Source organism: Leuresthes tenuis, unplaced genomic scaffold (assembly GCF_036924035.1).
Source record: "Leuresthes tenuis unplaced genomic scaffold, fLeuTen1.0.hap1 SCAF_7, whole genome shotgun sequence".
In the NCBI taxonomy this organism is placed as follows: Eukaryota; Metazoa; Chordata; class Actinopteri; order Atheriniformes; family Atherinopsidae; genus Leuresthes; species Leuresthes tenuis.
The window spans coordinates 36,120,546-36,141,177 of NW_027325361.1; the positions used below are offsets into that span (position 1 = coordinate 36,120,546).

The 20,632-nt window shown below is 40.7% G+C and overlaps 2 protein-coding genes across 3 annotated transcripts in view; one reads left to right on the forward strand and one right to left on the reverse strand.

Moving 5' to 3' along the window:
* The first annotated feature begins 11,914 nt into the window (after positions 1-11,914).
* Positions 11,915-20,632, forward strand: part of cpt2 (carnitine palmitoyltransferase 2) — a 397,454-nt gene continuing 388,736 nt past the window's right edge. The window contains exons 1-5 of one of the 2 annotated variants that reach the window (XR_011916959.1): positions 11,915-12,431; positions 12,816-12,896; positions 12,981-13,087; positions 13,166-14,470; positions 15,085-15,687. Coding sequence is in view for 1 of the 2 variants with exons in the window: in XM_072390257.1 (XP_072246358.1) it covers positions 12,253-12,431; positions 12,816-12,896; positions 12,981-13,087; positions 13,166-14,470; positions 15,085-15,413 (2,001 nt within the window). In the remaining variant the exon portion in view is untranslated. Of the gene's footprint in view, positions 12,432-12,815; positions 12,897-12,980; positions 13,088-13,165; positions 14,471-15,084; positions 15,901-20,632 lie in introns of those variants that run through there. The other variant, XM_072390257.1, reaches the window with a different exon arrangement.
* magoh (mago homolog, exon junction complex subunit) lies at positions 15,837-20,337 on the reverse strand. The gene is made up of 5 exons (XM_072390268.1): positions 20,151-20,337; positions 19,724-19,782; positions 17,862-17,972; positions 16,255-16,337; positions 15,837-16,177 (listed from the first exon to the last, which is right to left on the reverse strand). The coding sequence occupies exons 1-5, from the start codon at positions 20,239-20,241 to the stop codon at positions 16,078-16,080; spliced, it is 444 nt and encodes a 147-aa protein (XP_072246369.1). The 5' UTR covers positions 20,242-20,337; the 3' UTR covers positions 15,837-16,077.

Below are 20,632 nucleotides of genomic sequence, written 5' to 3' on the forward strand. Positions count from 1 at the left end.
GCCCGCAGCACTGAGAGCCTTTTGTTTTAAGTGACCTTCAACCGTGCATGCTTTTTTAAGGTATATGTAGCGAGCGCAGCGGAAGAGTGAATGTTGATGCTGCTCACCGCCAAAAAGGATGAGTGGACATCAGACCACCAGCCTGATCACTGTGATGTAGTAGGCAGCAGCAATGACTGAAACACAGTTGTACTCTAGTTCACACACATGATAAGTATAATTTCATAGCTGCAACAAAAATAGTGATACAAACCAGCTCAACCAATAAACTATGAAAGTGGTTTATCGTTAAGCTTCTTTTAATAATTATGCACTTTGATGAATTACTGATAGCGTACAATATGCATGTGAATCTTTTGAGATGACTTGTATGCTGCAGGTTGCCTGCAGTATAGTTGTTTTTGTATACTGTATTTGAGATTAATTTGCCCTTTTAGGTAGCCTATAATCTCAGAGCTAACATCTATTCAAACAGCTGTTATGGCAGACTTATGAAAAAGTTCTCCAAAAGCATACTCTCTATAAGTAGCCCAATATTAGAAGAAAGAAGATCAAATGCACACATTGCATGGATCTGACACATTTAAGACATGCTTAGTCAGTGTCCTTAGAATTTGCATCACTGGTTAACCGTGGTAAATAAGAAGGCCTGACATAATTATAGTATAGTGGTCCCCATTTGTAAAGTGACCGTTGGCCAAAATTTAACAACTCAGTACTAACAGTTATTGTGATTCATTATCATACATCAAAATAAATAATAAATAAATATGAATTACAATAAAATAATTGACAAGAATACTACAAGTTTCTATGTTTATGATAAAGCTTTCCTTGTTAGTATCTGTTTGCACTTTACTTAAGGGAAATATAGAGGCAATATGGTAGAGGAACAGTCAGTACAGATATCTTTGCTGGATGGCCCTCAAATACATTGACATAAACTGACCTTTAAACCACAGTATTGCACAAAATCTCACAGACATGTATATCATACACTGCACAACAAATTAAACTGATCTGAACTTTCTCCATGTCCTGGATCTTTTGTTGGTGTAGGCCTACAGTGTAACAACATAACAGTTGAAATGAATACTCTAACTGACATGGGTCATCAGGTTTTGGTGAAATAAATACAGCTCCATAAGATAAGAAACTGAAATTATTGATGAACCACCACCCAAGTGTTTTACACACTCTAAACCAATTACATTACAAACCTTGGAAATAACTGCTGACCCAACATTCTTACCATAACATCCATTCAGTAGCCTTTGCAGTTTTCAAACATATCAAATTATTTTCATCAACAAACAAGATTAAAAATTCCATGTGTTATGAGTAGACCCTTTGTTTAAGACATCCTGTTCTGATTTGCACTTATTGTTGGAGTAAGAAAATGCTCCAGAAATGCTACACAGTCTCTTTGTACTAAATGTAATGGAGGTATGCAATCTGTTATTTTAAAGTTGTTAGATAAAAGCAATCCGTTGGTCTCAATCCTTTTTCAGCCAACTGTTCCAAACAATTTAACAAGTCTGCTAAACATTTTTTAAACAATGCTAAGGCTAAAAGACTAATACTTTTTGAAGAAATTCTGCATTGTGCTGTGCTAAATGTGGGGCTCTTCTGAAGATCTGCTTGAAGAAATTAACGTTGAACTACATATACTCCCACTTGGACAATGTCTGAGACCAATAGACTGATGTATACCACAGCAGCAGTGATTCTATAAATGCTTGGCAACAATATGAACAACATATGCGATAAAGAGCAGTGTTTGTATAGTAGAAGGCTGGAAGCCAAGATAGGCAAGGCAAGGCAAGTTTATTTGTAGAGCACAATTCGTACACAAGGCAATTGAAAGTGCCTTGTGTACGAATTGATAGAAGGAACAAGGAGGAAAATACAACAAACTGTTGTATTGTACTTCAATTTGTTGCATTTCCTAAAAAATACAACAAATTGTCTGCACCTGAGGCATTGCAAATTGTTAAACAAAGATTTGCACTTCTGGCCACTCAATTGAGTATGTACTGCCGTAGTCCTGCACTGGTTTGTTATTTGTTTCAAACATTATCTGAGTTTAGGTTGTGTTGGGAAGGCTGTGGCTTCACCTTTGGGCAGAGTCTGGGTTCCTGGGGCCTCATGTACAAAGGGTGCGTACGTCAGCGATCAGATGTATCAAGAGCTGTGGAAATGTGCCGTGCCTCACGCCAACTTCAGGGCTGTCATATGCACTTTTCTACAGCTGTTGATTCTTTGGCGACACTTAGAGGTGATGTTGGGAAACTGTTATAATAAATAAATGTGAACACAATTTGTCCTCAGACTGAGTGATGTGCACATCTGAGACACATGAACAATTAACACTGATGAACAATTAACACATCCATGTGTCTGCAATTACACGAGTGGATATAAAAGCATGCGCAAAGTGTTGCAGTGCATACCATTAAAAACAATGGCTGCTTTAGCTGTATTGGAAGACATTGTAAATGGTACAATTGGAAGAGAGCGTGTGTTCAGAGACTGAGAGGATTTGCTGGCACACGATGACAACTGGCTCATCAGCCGTTTTGAGGGTAATCCTCCTGGAACTGTGTGCAGAGCTGCGGCCGGCGTTGGAGCGCAACACAGCGAGGAGCCATGCGCTGCTTGTTCCCACAGGTGATGTGCACACTGGGGTTTAAGCAACCGGGGCCTTCCAGAGGGAGCTGGCCAACCGATTGGGACTGTGCCAGTCGACCCTGAGCCGAGCCATGCCAGCTGAGTGGGACAGAATTATCTGCATCTCAGCAGGTATATCGAATTCCCACAATGCAGTTGAACAGGCCAACATTGAAGTGCAATTTGAAGCAAGAGCCGGTTTTAATATAAAAAGCCCATCACATGATGAATTTGTATATCAACAGGAAACATTTTCATTCCATCAATGTATAGATCGTATGTGATGCGCAAATGCTTTGTGGGGGTGGCCTGGTTCAACGCACGATTCATACATTCAGTAACAGAATTGTTGGGAACAGACTACAAGCTGGCACTGTGCACGATGGGTGCCTTCTTGGTGAGTAACTTTATTCGTGTAATTGTCCTAATATTATTCCCCGTGGGGTGCATTGAGCATGTGCCCCCCCCCCAATTTCTATCCCGTCTTCACAGCATCATAGTTGGTGGTTAAAGTTAGTAACTTGCTGTTTTTTGCTGGTTAAACAACAGCTTAAGATCTTTCTAACAAGCCTCTGATCATCTCTGTGTGAAATGTCTTAATCAGCTTCACCTTTTCCCCGGCGCACTTCTGCACTGGTTAATGTATGAACACGTTTGTTGTGATTTACACAAATATAGGTATTTACCTCGGGGGTAATCAGAGTCACTCTCACTCCCACACCCAGCACCCCTGAAAGAGCAGTATCAGCCATAGTTGTGCCGACTCTCTGTTCAAACAGCCTCCCACGCCTGTTTTGGCCACACTTCGGCGGTGGGCAGCCAGTCTCCGCTTTACATCCACCTTAATATCGGACCACTTCTTTTTCTCCTCTGTTTGTGTGTGCTTCTCAGACCCCACAGCATTAAAGGCCACGCTCACACTCTCCCAGCCACTGCTCTTACGTTTGCTGCTTATACTGTAGGACAGCGTGCCAAAGAGCACATTTTTGCGGGCCTCCACTTCAGAAAGTAGCACCTCCATCTCGCTTTCCATTAAGTTCTTATTTTTTCTTTATTTTCTGATCCTGCAGAGAGCTCATTTAAATATGATTTGCATATTTAAGTAGGGGCGTGGACAGGGAGGAGTCGGGTACTTCAACATGTGCGCTCAATTCCACGTTGATTGGGCTGTACAAAGGAAATGTGCTTGGATTCATGCGTATGCACAGATTCATACATCCGGATATTTTTGCACGTTGGAGGGCATTTTGGTTTGAGCATATGCCATGTTTCAGTTGGAAATCCACACAAGTCTTTGTACATGAGGCCCCTGGTGTTTGACAGTACACTAGAGAAGCAGAGGCCAGGAGATTAAACAGGTTGTTCCTTAGCAAAACATACAAAGTATGCTGTCAGTGGCTGGGTAATAAGGTGAAAATAGATTTGACCAGGGCTAAGACTGAACAATACATGAGATGTGTATGGAAGAGAGAGGAATTATACGACTTCATGGGCCCATGACTAGTGAATTTGAGTGGTGACTATGGTAATTTGCCAGAACAAGTGCCAGTGGCCACCCCAATGAAGGAGATTGAAGACAAAGTTGCAAGTATGAAGGTTTGAACTGCACAAAGCCATGACATGATACACAACTACTAACTAATGTCATGATTATAGTTTTTGTTTTCATGTTTTGTCATTCACGTGTTCAGGTTGTTCCCATATTTATTATCATAGTCATAGTTCATGTCAGGTTCTGTTTTTTTTTAAGAATTTGTTTTGGAATTCCGGCTCAGCTGTGACTTTTGTTTGTATAGTTTGTTTGTTTGTGTTTAAAAATAAATCAAGTTTTTCTGATATATCTGCATCCGGGTCCAACCTCCACCTCCAAGCCACACCACGGCAACCACAGCTAATCCTTGTTGACAGAAGGATCTGGCCAGAATGGACCCGGCAGACATAATAGAGTTCTGGGAGTTGGTCTGTGCCCTCTGGATCTGCAAGGGGCAGGAAACCAGTCCTCTAAAAAACTTAAAAATAGCAAATAACCTCCTTGATTTTTTTTTTTTTTTGAGAAGCCGATCCACGAGATGGGGACTGATGTGACGCACATCCGGGAGGAGGCAAGGGTGCCTCTTCCCTCGTCTCTCCAGCATCACAGCCTCCAAAGCTGGGCGGTCTTCGTGTACAGGTCCCATGTTGACGGGTGACTGGTCATCCGCCAGATCGTCTCCAGCTCCTGGTCCCACGTCGCCAGAGGTCTGGCCGTCCGCCAGATAATTTCCAGCTAATAACATCCAACTACTGGCCTATTAGGGATCATAGTGGATAAGATGGGTGGTCACATGGCTTGGTACATGAATGGGGCCAGAAGTGAATTGGAACTAACTCAAGATGAGCCATCAGTAACTATTCCCAGTTTGTGTCACATCACATGGGGAGGACATCAGTTCAGTCATAAAAATTCAACTTCTGTGAGATGCCATCCTTCACACAAAAAGGTCTTTCATGTGAAAAATCAAGGTTCCAACTCACTCCATTCTTTAAGTTTCTTCATTCCCTTTTTACTGCTTATATTATGAATAAAAGCACACACATAGATTTAGTACATACAGCCTAAATACACATGCTATTGAACAAAATGACAAGAGAGCTTATGCAACTAAAGAAGGTTTATGTAAGTTTATGTAAATGAAAGATAAGAGGAAGTACTTTGTCAGAGGGCATTGTGTTTGTGAGAGGAGATAGAAAGGGTTTTCCTTGAAGCAGAACGCAGAGTCCAGAAGTTGAAAGGATTTTGCAAGTGCTGTGTTGCTAAAAGAGTGAAATGGTGTGCAGTTATAGTTTGAAAAAGGTATGTAAGTCTGAAAGACATTTACGTGAAAATTTGTAAAATTTTGCTGTTTTTCATGTGTTGCCGTGTGATTTCTATTTGTCACACACTCTCTCACACACACGCACCCACACACACACACAAACAAAAAAAAGAGAGCTTGTGTTAGTAAAGAAAGCTGACGTAAGTGAATTAAGGTCAAGAGTTTGTGCTTTTTTAAGCTGAAGTGCTAGTTTGAGTTTTGTGTGTGAGACGAGCGAAAGGAGTTCTTCAAGCAGCAGAGGGCAGAAGTTAAAGGAAAGATTGTGTAAGTGTAAAATGGGTTAACAGAGCTGGGGTGATAAAACTGTGAAATAAAGTGTTGTTATGGTCTTGTTTCATGTATTTTAGTTCTGATTTAAATTCTAAGAGAAGGTCTGTGTCAGTAAAATTAAGTAAAATGAAGGTAAGTTGTTTCTTTCAGTCTGCTGACTGGGTCTGAGATGTGTGACAGAGAAAAGTTAAAGCTGTGCTTAAAGTGACAGACTGCTGAAGCTCAGAGGTTAAAGATGGATTCTGTAAGTGAAAAAATGGTGTATCAGAGCTGTGAAGCTAAAATGATGGAAGAGGTCTGTGAGTTTTTGAGGTGGCATTTTATTTTCCTGACTTCTTGAACATCTGTTAAGCTTTACTGGGGTTCTTCTGGGTTGCTGTGTGATCTGTATGTGTTCTGTTCTTCTCTGGTTAGTCTTTATGGCTTTAGTTGTAGGTTGAGTTTTTTGTGTTCATTTTTTAAGAAAATATTTTTCTTAGCAGTCTAGAAAAATTCAGAAAATTAAAACTAAGCGCTCTTCAGACCTGGTCTCAATTCATAGGAATAGATGATGGTACATAAAGAAGACACATACAGAGACACACTGACACTAATATCATCATACACTCATTGTCACGTTAAAAAGACAAGTCAATATAACATGATTAATTCACATCAGTGCTGTGCTATTGTGTGTTTTGGCTTATTCTTATATAGTTTTTTAAAAATGTTTATGTTCTGGTTTGATTAGTATTCATGTTAGTTGCAATTGCTGTTTTATTTAGTAGAGTTTACTCTTCTCTGTTTGGGTTGCTTCTTGTTCTTGTCTAACACTGAGTCCTTGAATGCTGAGCCCCCACCTGTCAGGTCCCCCTAAAGACTATGAACCAGACATTCATTTTATTCCTTATTAGATTGTTAATTATTGCTGAGTTGAACTTGCTTATCCTTCCTGTGTGTTAATTAATGTTAATGAGGGTGTGTTAATAGTTATTCAGTGTTAATTGTTCATGTGTCTCAGCTGTGCACATCACTCAGTCTTAGGACTAATTGTTTTCACATTTATTTATTATTACAGTTTCCCAACATCACCTCTAAGAGTCGCCAAAGAATCAACAGCTGTAGAAAAGTGCGTATGCCAGCCATGAAGTTGGCGTAAGGCACCTCACATTTCCATGGTTATTTCACTCTCGATACATCTGATCGTTGACGTGAAAAAAAGCGTACGCCACTCTTTTATGTGTACGGACCCTTTGTACATGAAGCCCCTGCTCATAGAAGCTGATGTAGGAACATACAGTGTCAGCAAAGCTGCCGTTATCATCCTCAGGACTCCCAGTCAGTAGACTCCATGCAGTCCTGAAGCATGTCCCTTGCCTCTGGAGTCTACCTCCTTACTGTAGTCCGGAGGGTTTTATGATGGAGTTGAAATAGTCCAATGTGTTGTTGTCCTGCGTGGCGCATGTCACCAGCTGTTAGTAGCTTGGCAGTTCCTGGGAGAGGTTACAAGAGTTGAAATCTCCCATCACAAGAACCACTGAGTTTGCCTGGCAGGTTTCCACAGTGGAGATCTGCTTAGCCAGTCGGTGTAGTGCTTCACGGGCGGGGGCTTGCGTGGGATGTAAACACCTGCGAGAATAACGGAGGAGAACTCTCTCGGGTAGTAGTAAGGTTTACACTCAATAAAAACTGATTCCAGGATGCCACAACAGTGTTGGTGTGATATCACTGTATCTTTGCACCAGTTATTATTTAAGTAAAAACACAAACCTCCTCCCTTAGATAAAATAAAATGAATTAATTATTTATATTCTATTGTTGTTTTATCTGTGTCTTGTAAGATGACATGAGTGCTTCGTAAGGCGCCTCTAAATAAAATACATTATTATTATTATTGTTTTAGTAATAGTAGCTATAGCAGCAGCAGAAGTAAAACAGCTAGCATTTAAGTAATGGTAGTAGTAATAGCAGTAGTATTTTAATATTAGCAGTAGTGGTAGTATTTTGGTAATGTTTTGAAACCTAACAATCAAAACAATTTTACATAATGTCACCTGATAACAAAACATTAACGGACTTTAGTGAAATTATCACGTTAATTACCTCACGTTAGCCTCTGTTACCAAGCTTTCAGTTAGGTCCCTAAATCCATTACATTTTTAACATCAACGTCGACATTTCATGCAAACAAATGTAAAAGTAATACTGTCTAAGAGTATACTTCTGATAGCTAATGCTTAAAAACAAACAAAAAAACGTTTCAAATGTTCAAATGCTGTTATTTCATTACCTTACCAGTAATTGTTCTTGACGAGATCAACGGAGCTCCGTCCCTTGTTTGGAACTATTGGCGTCTCCATAACCCGGAAGTGTCGTCCGCCATTTTTTACAACGAGAGTCAATAATAGTGTCGTAACTTTAGGTTAAGAAATTAACCCCGGTTCTCTGAAACATGAGTGATTTAGATTAAGATTAAGATCAGATTTATTGTCATGTACACGTGAATACACAAAATTTGTTTTCCGCTTTTAACCCATCCAGGTTGGCACCTGTTGAACACACACATGCACATGCACAGTGTCACACACTCATAGAGACAGATGCCATACACTGGAGCGGTGGTATCTCACTATGAAGACACTCCCCCTGCACTTGTCCCCAGAAGCAATTTTCCACTACGCCAGTCCTGACTGGCAGACAGATGTGATACTTGCTCCCTGAAGGAGGGACCTCCTCCTTATAAGACCGGGGCGTCACGTCATCTATTCAGTCTGAGCAAAACACACCTCTTCCTCGCTCCAGGCAAGGAGGGTGATCTGGTGAGTCAGAGTCTGAGTGTTCTGAATCAGAAGTGTCAATCAGAAGAACACTTCTGAATCAGGAGTAGGTTTTTTTAAGTAAAGGTTTAATTACAGCAACCTTAAAAGTCTGAGGTACATATCCTTTCAACAAAGACCGATTGATCAAATCCAATATGGAAGTGTCAATTAAGGGGAACACCTCCTTGAACAGTCTGGTTGGGATTGGGTCTAACATACAAGTTGATGGTTTAGAAGAGACTATTGCTGTTGTTAGCTCAGAAAGATCAACTGGGCAGAAGCCGTCTAAATACAAATCAGGTTCTAAAGATACTTCTAAAGCTCCTCTACTTGATGATACATCAGTGATAATAATGGGAAGGATTCCATTAATCTTCTCTCTGATAGAAACAATTTTATTGATAAAGAATCTCATGAAATCATCACTGCTGAGAGTTAAAGGAATACATGGCTCAACAGAGCTCGGACTCTTTGTCAGCCTGGCAACAGTGCTGAAAAGAAACCTGGGATTATTCTTATTCTCTTCTATCAAACTATCTTTCCAGACTAATTGAGACTCTTCTAAATTAGAGGAGCGCCACTGTCTCTCCAGCTTTCTTGCAGTCTGCTTTAAAGCAGCTGTGAATTATACCAAGGAGCCAATCTCTTCTGACTGATTACCTTCCTTTTCAGAGGGGCAACATTGTCCAGTGTTGTACGCATTGAAGCTATAGTGCTGTCAACAAGAGAGTCAAGTTCTACTGGAGTAAAATTTAGGTTGCCGTCCTCTGTCATATCTGCACATGGCAGTGAAGAAAAGGATGATGAAATCAACTCTTTAAATCTGGTTACAGCATTCTCTGACAGACACCTTCTATATGTAAAATTCTTCTCAGAAACCGTGTAGTCAAGTAATGTAAATTCAAAAGTTATTAAAAAATGGTCAGACAAGACAGGGTTATGAGGGAACACTGTTAACTGTTCACTCTCAATGCCATAAGTCAGCACAAGGTCAAGGGTAAACGTCAATTCATTAATTGAGCGAAATGTCTACAAATGAATAGAAATCATAATGAGTCTGATCGTTGGTAAGAGAATTCCTGACAAGAGTCTTTGAAGATTAGGGATGGGAATCGAAAACCGGTTCTTGTTGAGAACCAGTTCCTAGTGTTTCAATTCCTTGAAATTGTTTGACAATTTGCAATACTTGCAAAGTGAATATTTCATCAAAGGGAGGAAATACTACCAACATGGAGAAAAATTTGCGCACACAGCATGCAATATTAATGAATGTCGCATTTTCGATTCGCTCCAGACTAACGTTTATGAATCTCAACCCAGCAGCAGCAGCAACGTTAGCATGTCCTCGGCTAATACTGCAGGTAACTAACAAACAAACACTTCCTCTCATGCTAGCGCCATTTGCCTCATTGTAGAAGCTGCTTTTAATAACGGTTGACGTTAAATGAATGCCTTCTCATGCATTACATTTGGATGACCATCACAGGAGACAGAGACTGACTGGCTCAAAGCCTGAGGCTGGCTGTACTACCTCCAGTTCACATCTACCTCTAGCTTCTCTTTTCACCGAAGGAGGGACTAGCCAGGATAGACAAATGTCACAGAGCAGTGACTAAGTTCGTGGTAAAAGGCTTGTTAATGCTAAAAGTTGATGCTAATCAACCTGTTTGTTGTCCTTTTTTTCCAAATGACAATCGATAAAGAACCAAATCGGTAAGGAGAATCGAAAATGGAATTGGAATCGTAAAAAATCTCTATTGAAGATGTGTGGTCATTTTCCAATACAGGAATCAAACTAAGGTGCATTAGTGGCACTAAAAATGTTTATGAGAAAGGTCATATTTATTCAAGTTATATCCTTCCACTGGACTGGTGGACTCATCAGAGGCTTGTTAAAATATATTAGCAGGCAGTCATTTTTCACTTGTTCCCACCCAAGCAGAAGCAACGCTTCATTCGTCCAAAACACACACTGTGGTTTGCATCTTTGTTGAGAATTATTGAGTTTACAAGATAATGAGCCCAAATACAATTCAGAACTTTGTATTGACTGTCATGAATCTTGCTCCTGATCACAACCCTACCGAGTGTTTATAGGGTTATTACAGAATAAGAAAGCCACACTCTGCCGATATGAAAAGAGTCTGAAGCATTGTCTGAAAAGTCTGCTTATTATCACTATATAAATGTCACGGCCAGAGAGGCCATCATTTATCAAAACTTCACAAGGAGGAGAGGGGAGACAAAGAGAGCTGTGTTTTAAAGAGGAATGTTGTCTCCACTTTGATCGTTATCTTCACACTGCCCAAATAAGTCAATGACTGCAAACTCAGGAGATATACCAGGTCTGGGCACATGAAAGAGAGTAGAAGATTGTATGTGTGTGTGTGTCATCAAATAAAAGGCAAAGGGAGGCAACCACTCGCTGGAGAACTCTTGCGAAGCTGCAGAGAGGTTTGTATGTTGTTCTCCCCTTGCAAGTAAAATACTGAGGCCTCTGAGGGATTTCTTGGTGAATTGGGGCGGCTGTAGCTCAGGAGGAAGAGCAGTCGCCCACCAATCAGAAGTCGGTGGTTCGGCTACATGTCGAAGGGTCCTTGGGCAAGACACTGAACCCCACGTTGCCTCCCGATGTATCCATCGGGGTATGAATGTGTGTATGAATGATTAGAAAGCACGTAGTTATGTGTAGTATCTTAAGACGTGCTGTATGAGTGTGTTTGAGTGTGTGAATGTGACATGTAGTGTTAGAAGCGCTTTGAGTGGTCAGTTAGAGGAGGAGCTACAAGTCCATTTACCATTCATGCCCTTGTCTGTGAATGAATTTTTCTAACACAGATGAAGCAGGGATAATGAACATCACGTATAAACAAACCTGTGGATTCCATGCAGCTCAATTCTTAATGAAGCAAAAGCAGACCAGAACAAAGACTGGCGTTGTTCCACATTGTCAACTTTTTCTATCATTGTTAAAGTGATTTCAAAATTTGTTTTTTCAAAAATGTTTAGAACTCGTGTATGTAAATAAACCCGATGAAATTATCCTTAACAGTGGTTTCAGACTTTCTGACACTATGAGAATGCCATAAACTAATATAACTAATGATAATAAGACTATTTTTTCATTACAGTTGTTTAACTTCAGTTTATTTCATTGCAGTTTATTTACCTAATCTAAAATTAGTTATTTACTTGGATTTGATTTTCACAGAACTTCTCGTACAGGCAATACATAGACAATGACTTTCATGATAAATACAAAAATACTGGTTAACTTACTGACCTCAGGGCTGGGCTAAAACAGATCACGTGACACAGTGTACTGGTTACACTTCCTGTTGTTAGTTGAGTTCTTATTTACTAATGTTATATTTATTAAGTTATAATTATTGTTTTTTCCCTAAGTCGATCTATTTTCGACGTGCATATTTCCGTCGGCTGAACTCACTCCAACCGTCAAATTCCTTTCAGGCAAAAAGGTCAGCTGAGGAAGTTTGCTAATGTTAGCTGGTTAGCCATCGTATCAACCTGCGGTGAGAGCCGAGGCACGGATGTCCTTTTAAGCTGATATTTTCTTTCCCTATTACATTGAACTGTTTGGTGTGTATCACACCGTATAAAAGAAATACTAGTAGACATTGAGGTTATTAGTTTGTACAATGGCCGGTTTGCTTTCTGTGCAATGCGCTGCCTCTCTAAGGAAATCTGGGAATCTAATGCATTTAAGAAGTGCAGCAGTGGGGATCCATTCGCGACGACACAGCAGCAGAAGAGTTTCTTCGGAGTACTTGCACGAAAGCGTCGTTCCATCGATGCATTACCAGAAGAGTTTACCCAGGTAGGAAGCTAAATGGGAGTTTGGTCACAGTTTGACATTATCCAAACAAAATGGGAGAAGATAATGCAGTTATTAGGCACCGCTTGAGTCCAACATTGATCGGGATTACACTGGACGTGTTTAATAAATGTTCTGAATGAAAGAAGGTGACCCATAAAGCTCATAGATCAATGTAGGTAAAAGGGCACGCTTGACCTCAGCTCGTTAACCACACGGTGGCGGTGACGTTTAGGACCAGTTTGAAATGACAGGATTAATTTAGCCGGTTGGCAAATGTTTCAGCTGCTATGACTTGAACAGTTGTAACTTTATGCAAACCATGATTTTAGATCAATATTAATTATGTAAATACAGCATAATTTACTCGGGCTGTTGACTGTTTAGACTACCCGTACCAAAGCTGGAGGATACTATCAGGAGGTATTTAGCAGCCCAGAAGCCTCTGTTGGACGATGACCAATTCAGGTAGCTCTCTCCAGGATATCACTCTTTATTTGATTATTGGATGAATTCACCATTAATATAGCTAAATGTATCGGTCCCTTTCAGTACAACAGAGAAAATTGCTCTGGATTTCCAGAACAGTGTGGGGAAACAGCTGCATGAAGAACTGGTGGCTCAGGACAAGAACAATAAACACACAAGCTACATCTCAGGTGAGCGTGTCTTTCTAACAGTGACTGCAGTCAAACGGAAACGGTCAGGATTTAATCTGTTCAAATCTTTCCTTTCAGGGCCGTGGTTTGATATGTATCTGTCTGCACGTGACTCTGTGGTGCTGAACTTCAACCCCTTCATGTCCTTCAATCCTGACCCCAAAAAGGAATACAATAACCAGCTGGTGCGGTCAGCCAACATGGTGTGTTCAGCAGTGCGCTTCATGAAAACACTGCGAGCAGGATTATTGGAGCCTGAGGTTTTCCATCTGAACCCAGCGAAGAGCAACACGGACAGATTCAAAAGCTTAATTCGTTGGGTGCCATCTTCACTATCTTGGTATGGAGCCTACATGGTGAACGCATACCCCCTGGATATGTCTCAGTACTTTCGCCTCTTCAATTCCACTCGCATTCCTAAACGTGGGCGAGATGAGCTCTTCACTGACGAGAAGGGCCGACATCTCTTGGTTATGAGGAAAGGCAACATGTATGTCTTTGACGTTGTCGACAGAGATGGGAATTTGGTGAAACCTGCAGAGATCCATTCCCATTTAAAGTATATTTTGTCTGACTCGACACCAGCACCTGCCTTCCCACTGGGTGTCCTCACCAGTGAGAACAGGGACGTTTGGGCTGGGCTGAGAGACAAGCTTCTAGCTGCTGGAAATGCAGAAGATTTACGGATCGTCGACAGCGCCCTGTTCTGCCTCTGCCTGGATGACGAGAGCATGCGGGACCATATTCACATCTCCCACAACATGCTGCACGGTGATGGCTGCAATCGGTGGTATGACAAGTCCTTTAGCGTCATCGTGACCAAAGATGGGCAGGCAGCCATTAATTTTGAGCACTCCTGGGGCGACGGAGTGGCTGTGCTCCGCGTTCAGAACGAGATCTTCAAAGACACGACAGAGAAGCCGCTGGTCCACCCAGGTTCTGCCGTCGCTGCTGTGGATTCAGCCTGTGCTGTGCGCCGACTGCACTTCAACCTGAACACTGAACTGGAGAGCAGCATCAAAAAGGCCAAAGAGAACTTTGACTCGGCTGTGTCAAAACTCACCATCGATGCCATGGAGTTCAGGAAAGGTGGAAAGGAGCAGCTAAAGAAGAGCAAGCTGAGTCCAGACGCTATAGCCCAGCTAGCTTTTCAAATGGGCTACCTGAGGCAGTATGGTCAGACAGTAGCCACCTATGAGTCTTGTAGTACTGCAGCGTTCAAGCACGGCCGCACAGAGACCATTCGACCAGCCACTGTACACACCAAAAAATGCTCGCAAGCCTTCGTTTACCAGCCTGACAAACACAGTGTGGAGCAGCTGTGTGCCATGCTTAGTGAATGCTCTAAATACCATGGCCAGCTTACAAAAGAGGCAGCTATGGGTGCGTATAAAACACTATGTGCATATTAATGATTACCACAATTTGGAATACCATAACATGCAACATACACTGCAAGCAATTTTATTAAAGGCGCAGAATATTGATTAAAAAAGACAAAAACAATCTCAGGGCTCAAGTCTTCAAGTTAAACTCTTTTGCCGTCATGCTGAAATCAGAAATCAGATTTCCTCATCTGTAACTTGTGCAAAGTTTCCTCAAAAGACAAACAGAGAAGCTTTTTTTATTCATCTGCATCTCAAGGTAAGAAGTTGGGTTCCATGAAGCTCTGAAGTCCCACTTTTCAGACACACTGAATGGGTTGTGACTTGGCAAAGTTTGAAAAAGTTGTGCATGTCATGCTTTAATGTTTCAACTCTAGTGTCTGCGCACATTTACAGCTCATCTGACAGGAGGCTTTTTATCAAGGATTATGATTTGACTGAGACACATTTTTTAGGGGAATTGCAACCCTCGTCATTGTTGTAGCAACACATGAGATGTAACAATTAAAGGGGGGGTGTGTAACATGCGTCATACATTTAGAACGGTAAATATACAGCGCAGCTTTTCTCAGTCTTTGCTACATTAATTGCTTTTTGTACTTGTTCCACCAGGTCAAGGATTCGACCGTCACCTGTTTGCCTTGCGTTACCTGGCCAACTCAAAGGGCCAAGCTCTGCACAGCTTGTACACAGACCCAGCTTACGCTACCATTAACCACAACATCCTCTCTACCAGCACCCTCACAAGTCCTGCCGTCAGTCTCGGTGGTTTCGCACCAGTGGTGCTTGATGGTTTCGGGGTTGGTTACGGAGTCCATGATGACTGGATCGGCTGCAATGTGTCCAGCTATCCAGCTCGCAACGTACACGAGTTCCTGCAGTGTGTCCATAAGTCTTTAGAGGACATTTTTAGTGTTCTGGAAGGTAAGCCACTCCGCTGAGAAAAGAAAGTGTGTGTCATCACTAAAGGGGAGAAGTTTTATAGATCAGTCATCACTCAAAGCTTTCAGTTAGCAGATTGAATAAATTAATACACAATTTGTACATTAATGGGCTTCTAACAAGAGATGGAAGGAAAATCAGTACCGACAGCTTGCTGTGAGAGCATAGAATATCATTGTTGAATTGTTCTTGAATTTGATGTGGAATTGCACATCAAGTATCAACATTAGCTTTGCTAACATTGTATAGCAACAGCAAACATTTTGAATGTTGGTAATTATTACTGCAGGAAAAGAACAGAAATGCTGTGCCTTAAAGTGCTACAGAATTAGCAAATCATCACTGTAACACCATTTTAATGTCTTCACTGGTTGATTAAAGCCTCGTTGTGGCTGATTGGATTTTGGAATAAAGGTTGATGCAATCTAATACCTTTGCTTTATTTTTTGTCTTTGTACAAATAAAAACACATTAGAAACAGTGATATTCCTTTTCCCTAGGAATTTATTCCATCTTCAGCATTCGAGTTATCAAAAGGACAACTTTCTTTTTCGTTAACTGTTTATTTCAAATAAAAAAAGATTCCACCAAAAAGCAAATGTACAAATGCGGTAGTACAACTGAAACATAAACTAAAGTAATAAAAATGAGCAAGTCCATATTTTAGATGGGCTTGATTTTGAAGTGAAGGCCGATCAAACTGAAGACGAGACATTTCAGGTCTTGAACCAGGTAGTAGAACACACGAAGACCTTCAGGGTCCCTGAAATACAGTGAAATATGTGAAGTTCTAGCCATTTGTCAGTAAATTGGAATGTTTTTCCTGAATATAGCACTCACTTTGACTGGTTGACATCAATCAAGGAGCCAATTTTGGAAGTTGTGAATGAAATGTGCTCATCCCCAATGACAATCTCCAGCTCCTGAGAAAAACACAAAAACAGGCTGAAAATGCTGGTGTTGAGTTTATTTCATTTCTCAGCAGTTCTTATTAAGTGACATCAGCTATGAAAATATAACCAATGTCCACATTATGGAGATCAAGAAAAGCTCCTGTACGGTCCCAGTCCAATGTACGAACGAGCAGGGTGTCCAAAACTTTGGCTGGGATGCAGAGAAATTAAGTGAACCCTTAGATTTAACCACTGGACGAATTCTGGGTAATTTCAGTATTTACAAAACTGCTTCAGCTCAGCTGAATGTTATGGAGGTCAGATCTGAACAGCTTAAGTTTATTAGTGAGGACTTATTGGCTGACTGGAAGGGGAAGTGATCATCCTGAGGTATATATTCAACTTTAAATTTAAATTGGGGTTCAAATACAGACAACTAGTTGCATATTGTTTTAAACATGTTCCAACTTTAATCCAAAGAGGAAGGCCTGAACAGTGGCTTTAACAAACACCTTCAGGTCGTCTTGTTTCTGCTAGAAGCTTTTTTCCAAATCTAAATAGTAAATGTTTGAATGACAACATTTACATGGACAAAAACTAGTTTTGTGTTCCCAGTTACCATAGATTGTCTTTGATGAGAACTATTGTTTAAAAAAAGCTTTTACACAGTGGTGGTGCCAGATTAAAGTAAAAAGCACATCCTTACGAAGCCGTTGCTGTTCCCTGATGGTAGCTCAATACACGGGAGAAGCTCAGCTTGCACGCAAAGTAGACTCAAGCTATGGTTCGAGTTCAGCTTGACCATTTACCCGGGCTGCATCTTTGTCCTTGTATACGTGCACCAAAGTAAAATGGAGCTATGGACAGAAGTCCGCCCAACACTGTGATAGTGTGGACTGCGCGGGTAAACCTGGAAGATTGACTTTCTGTGTGTACAGGTAAGAACAGCTGACTTCGCTGCACAGACATTCTCTTTAAGTCACTTAAAATGGCGACTTTTGTCCAATGATATTGTGGTTCTAATAATAAAAATCTGCATTTTATTAGAGGAAAAAGAAGACAAAAGAAACAGTAAACAGGAGCAGCTCTGTTGGAGATTTAGCTGTACTTTTATGCTTTACTGATTTCACCCAAAAGATTACTTTGCAACATGTGTAAAGTAAAGCATTTGAATGTAGTTGAGCACATACATGCAGCATGACTCAAACCCCAAACACAATTTTTGGGTGTGTAAATCCAGTTTTGGACTAAATTCAGTTGGACCAAAATGTATTTTAAAAGTCCAATAATGTCTTTTTCTTGTGTCATGTAAACATACTTGCTGACAACGGTAAAAAGAGGGCGAATCCCACTGTGCCGGCACCGCACATAAGCAGCAATTCAGCAAGTAGCCTGAATTACACGGGATGTTCAAAACGGGACTGCTGCCATTTTGTTGCAAGTCTGTCCTGGGTGTAAGTGCCAAGTCGGAACGAGGCTTCAGTAGATTATACTGTGAAAAGCATTCTTAAAATCAGAAAATTAGTACATTTGCAAAATATGCCGAGCACAAACCTGTCTTCCAACTCTGTCAGGAGGTGGCCACAGTGCGTCATCTTCCTTGGTGATTTCACTGTCATCAATGATCCTTTTCAGCTCCTCCATTACACTTTTGTGTACGTATGCCTGGGATGGTTAAGTACATGTGAACTGTAAGTGACTGTGACATATATCTGTCCCAAAAAGAAACTGTGGAAACCCGTGGAATCCCAAATTAATATCACAATAGGAGTGTAATCTTGAGCACTGTGTAGGAAACAGTTATTGGGCCTCATGCAAGAACATTTTCGTGTTCTTATTCTAAATCTCTCTTTTTTCGTATGGTCTCGTACGAACACGCCACGTCAGATAAAGACAAACGCTCTTAACTTCAGAAAAGTACGTAAACGACCTGCGTACATGATGAAAACCACCTGTGCGTATTTAAGTGCACGAGGATAGTAAATTTGCATACTCCACACCCAAAATAATACATTTATAAGGCTACGCTTCCCCTCTCCTGTGTCAGGAGGTGTTGAGTCATGAGAACGGCAGCAAGGTGCAAACAGAACAACTTTACGGGCTCTGAGACTGAAGTTCTGCTTTCAGAGATCCAAAAAGGAAAATTATTGATTTTAGCAGTGTCAGCAGTGGAATTACGGGACCTGCTAAAGCGAAGAAATGGGAAGAAATTACGAGTGCTGTTAATTTCGTGTCACCTGTAGTTCGTAATGTCACCGAAATAAAGAAGAAAAGGTTTGATATGAAAATGGTTTAAAAAATAAAAAGTCTGGATGACTGCAACTAAAGCTGTGAAATCAGTTGTTGCCTCATCATGATGGCACGGTCCACGAGGGCGATCTTTTGGCATGTCGGTTGCCTGGGCTGGTTCAGGTAGTGGAAGACCCTCATTCATGGCAATATTGTGCAAAACGCAGCATGTCAGAATAATCTGGCATGCCTTTGCTGGGTTATAGAGCAGTTTGCACCCCACTGTATCGACACACATCCACCTGGCCTTCAGCACACCAATAGTGCGCTCCACAACAGCACGGGCCCTTTGATACGTATATGTGTGCAGTCTGTTGCTCCCATTATGTTTGGCAGTCCAGCCATGGCGTGAAAGTCCCTCTTAATTTGTACTTGTTGGACAGCGGGGTATGGGGATTTGACGTACCATGGGTGATAAACCGATGAGAGCTTTGATGACCAAAGATATCTACACGGTCTCTTAACACACGCTCTCTTCCTTGAGCCTGACGCTTTAAGGCATCCAAAAGTAGCAAGTCAGCTGCTGGTTACACTTCCCATTGACCTTGTTATATCCAGAGTCAAATTAACCTTCCATTAGTGCATCATTTAAGTCAAACAGAATAATGTCAGCATAATTATGGGGTATAATGTATATATTTAATTATGATATCTTCAAAGTAATTAAATACACAATCCATTAGTCACGCAAACTTGATTCGAATAACTATTTTACGTGATTCCTACGACAGGTCTGGATCACTCGTACCTGAAAGAAAACTTAAGACAAGAAAAAAAAATGGTGAATGCACAAATTCTCTTAAATCACTTGCGAATTTAAGAACAAATCTGTTCCTACGAGTGGTTCTTGAATGAGGCCCAATGAATCTCTGCACTTGCCTGATGGATACTATCAACCCCCCTTCATAAAAGCAGTACTGCATGAAGGCTTTAAAAGTACCCCCAAACATGTGACTTCATCATAAATGCAGATGACAAATCAATGTCATTGGACTTGTACTACTGAAGCATAGTTACACTGAACTGCAAGATGAGCAATAATTCCACAGGAATATAACCTGCAGCTATTCATTCTGTCGTGGATACTCAGTTACAACATAATTTACGTGTTTACAATAATAAATTACCTCCTTCCTGATCATGACGTCGTTCTTGTAGTTGCTGTTATTTGCATATCTCAATTTGCCTGCAAGAAAGTAGTTGGATCCAGTAATAAACGATGAATCACACTCAGGTTGGAAAAAAAGTTTGCTGACATGAGCCACATGGTTTGTATACATGAACATGATACCAATCGGAAGATTTTACTGCATTTCTATCATGAATGTATATAATAAAATAAAAATAATAATAAATAAATAAATAATAATGTTTTATTATAATAATAAAAATATAATAAAATTTTAGCAAAGAGCTGAGAAACTGGCACCAAAGACAATTAGGCGCTTGCAGCTCGCTGTTAGTCCGCTGCGGCCTAGTCACTGCCGGTTGCTAACAAAGTTAGCCTGAACTAAGGAAAGAACGCATCCGTTTTTACCGCCAAACAGTACTTACCGTCTGGTCTGAATTCAAATTCCAGAAACTCGTGTCCAAACTTGCCCTTGTGCCCAACATAATATCTCAAATAGAAGTCACTTGTTGACATATTTCCTCTCTAGAATGTGCAGCCTCTGAAACTGCCTAACGAACAATACTAGCAAGAGCAGCTCTTGAGTTCAAGCCTCGCCACTTAGCTACGCATGCGTAGAGGGTCACCAGTTGCGTGAGAAAATTAAGTGCCGATTTTTGTCTTTCAGGTTGTTCTTTTCGTTTACTGGAACTTCCCGTTTATGTTTTTCTGCAACTTAACGATGAAGAATAGATAGATAGACTAAAAGTTACAAAAATATGACAAGAAAAATATATCTTGATTTTACCCATTAGACTTTAAGTCAGTATTCAAATAAATAAAGATTTTTTTTTTGTTGTTGTTCTACATTTATCTCCTGAACTTTTCATGTTTTGTTCAATTCAACCAATATTTCTTTCCCACAATT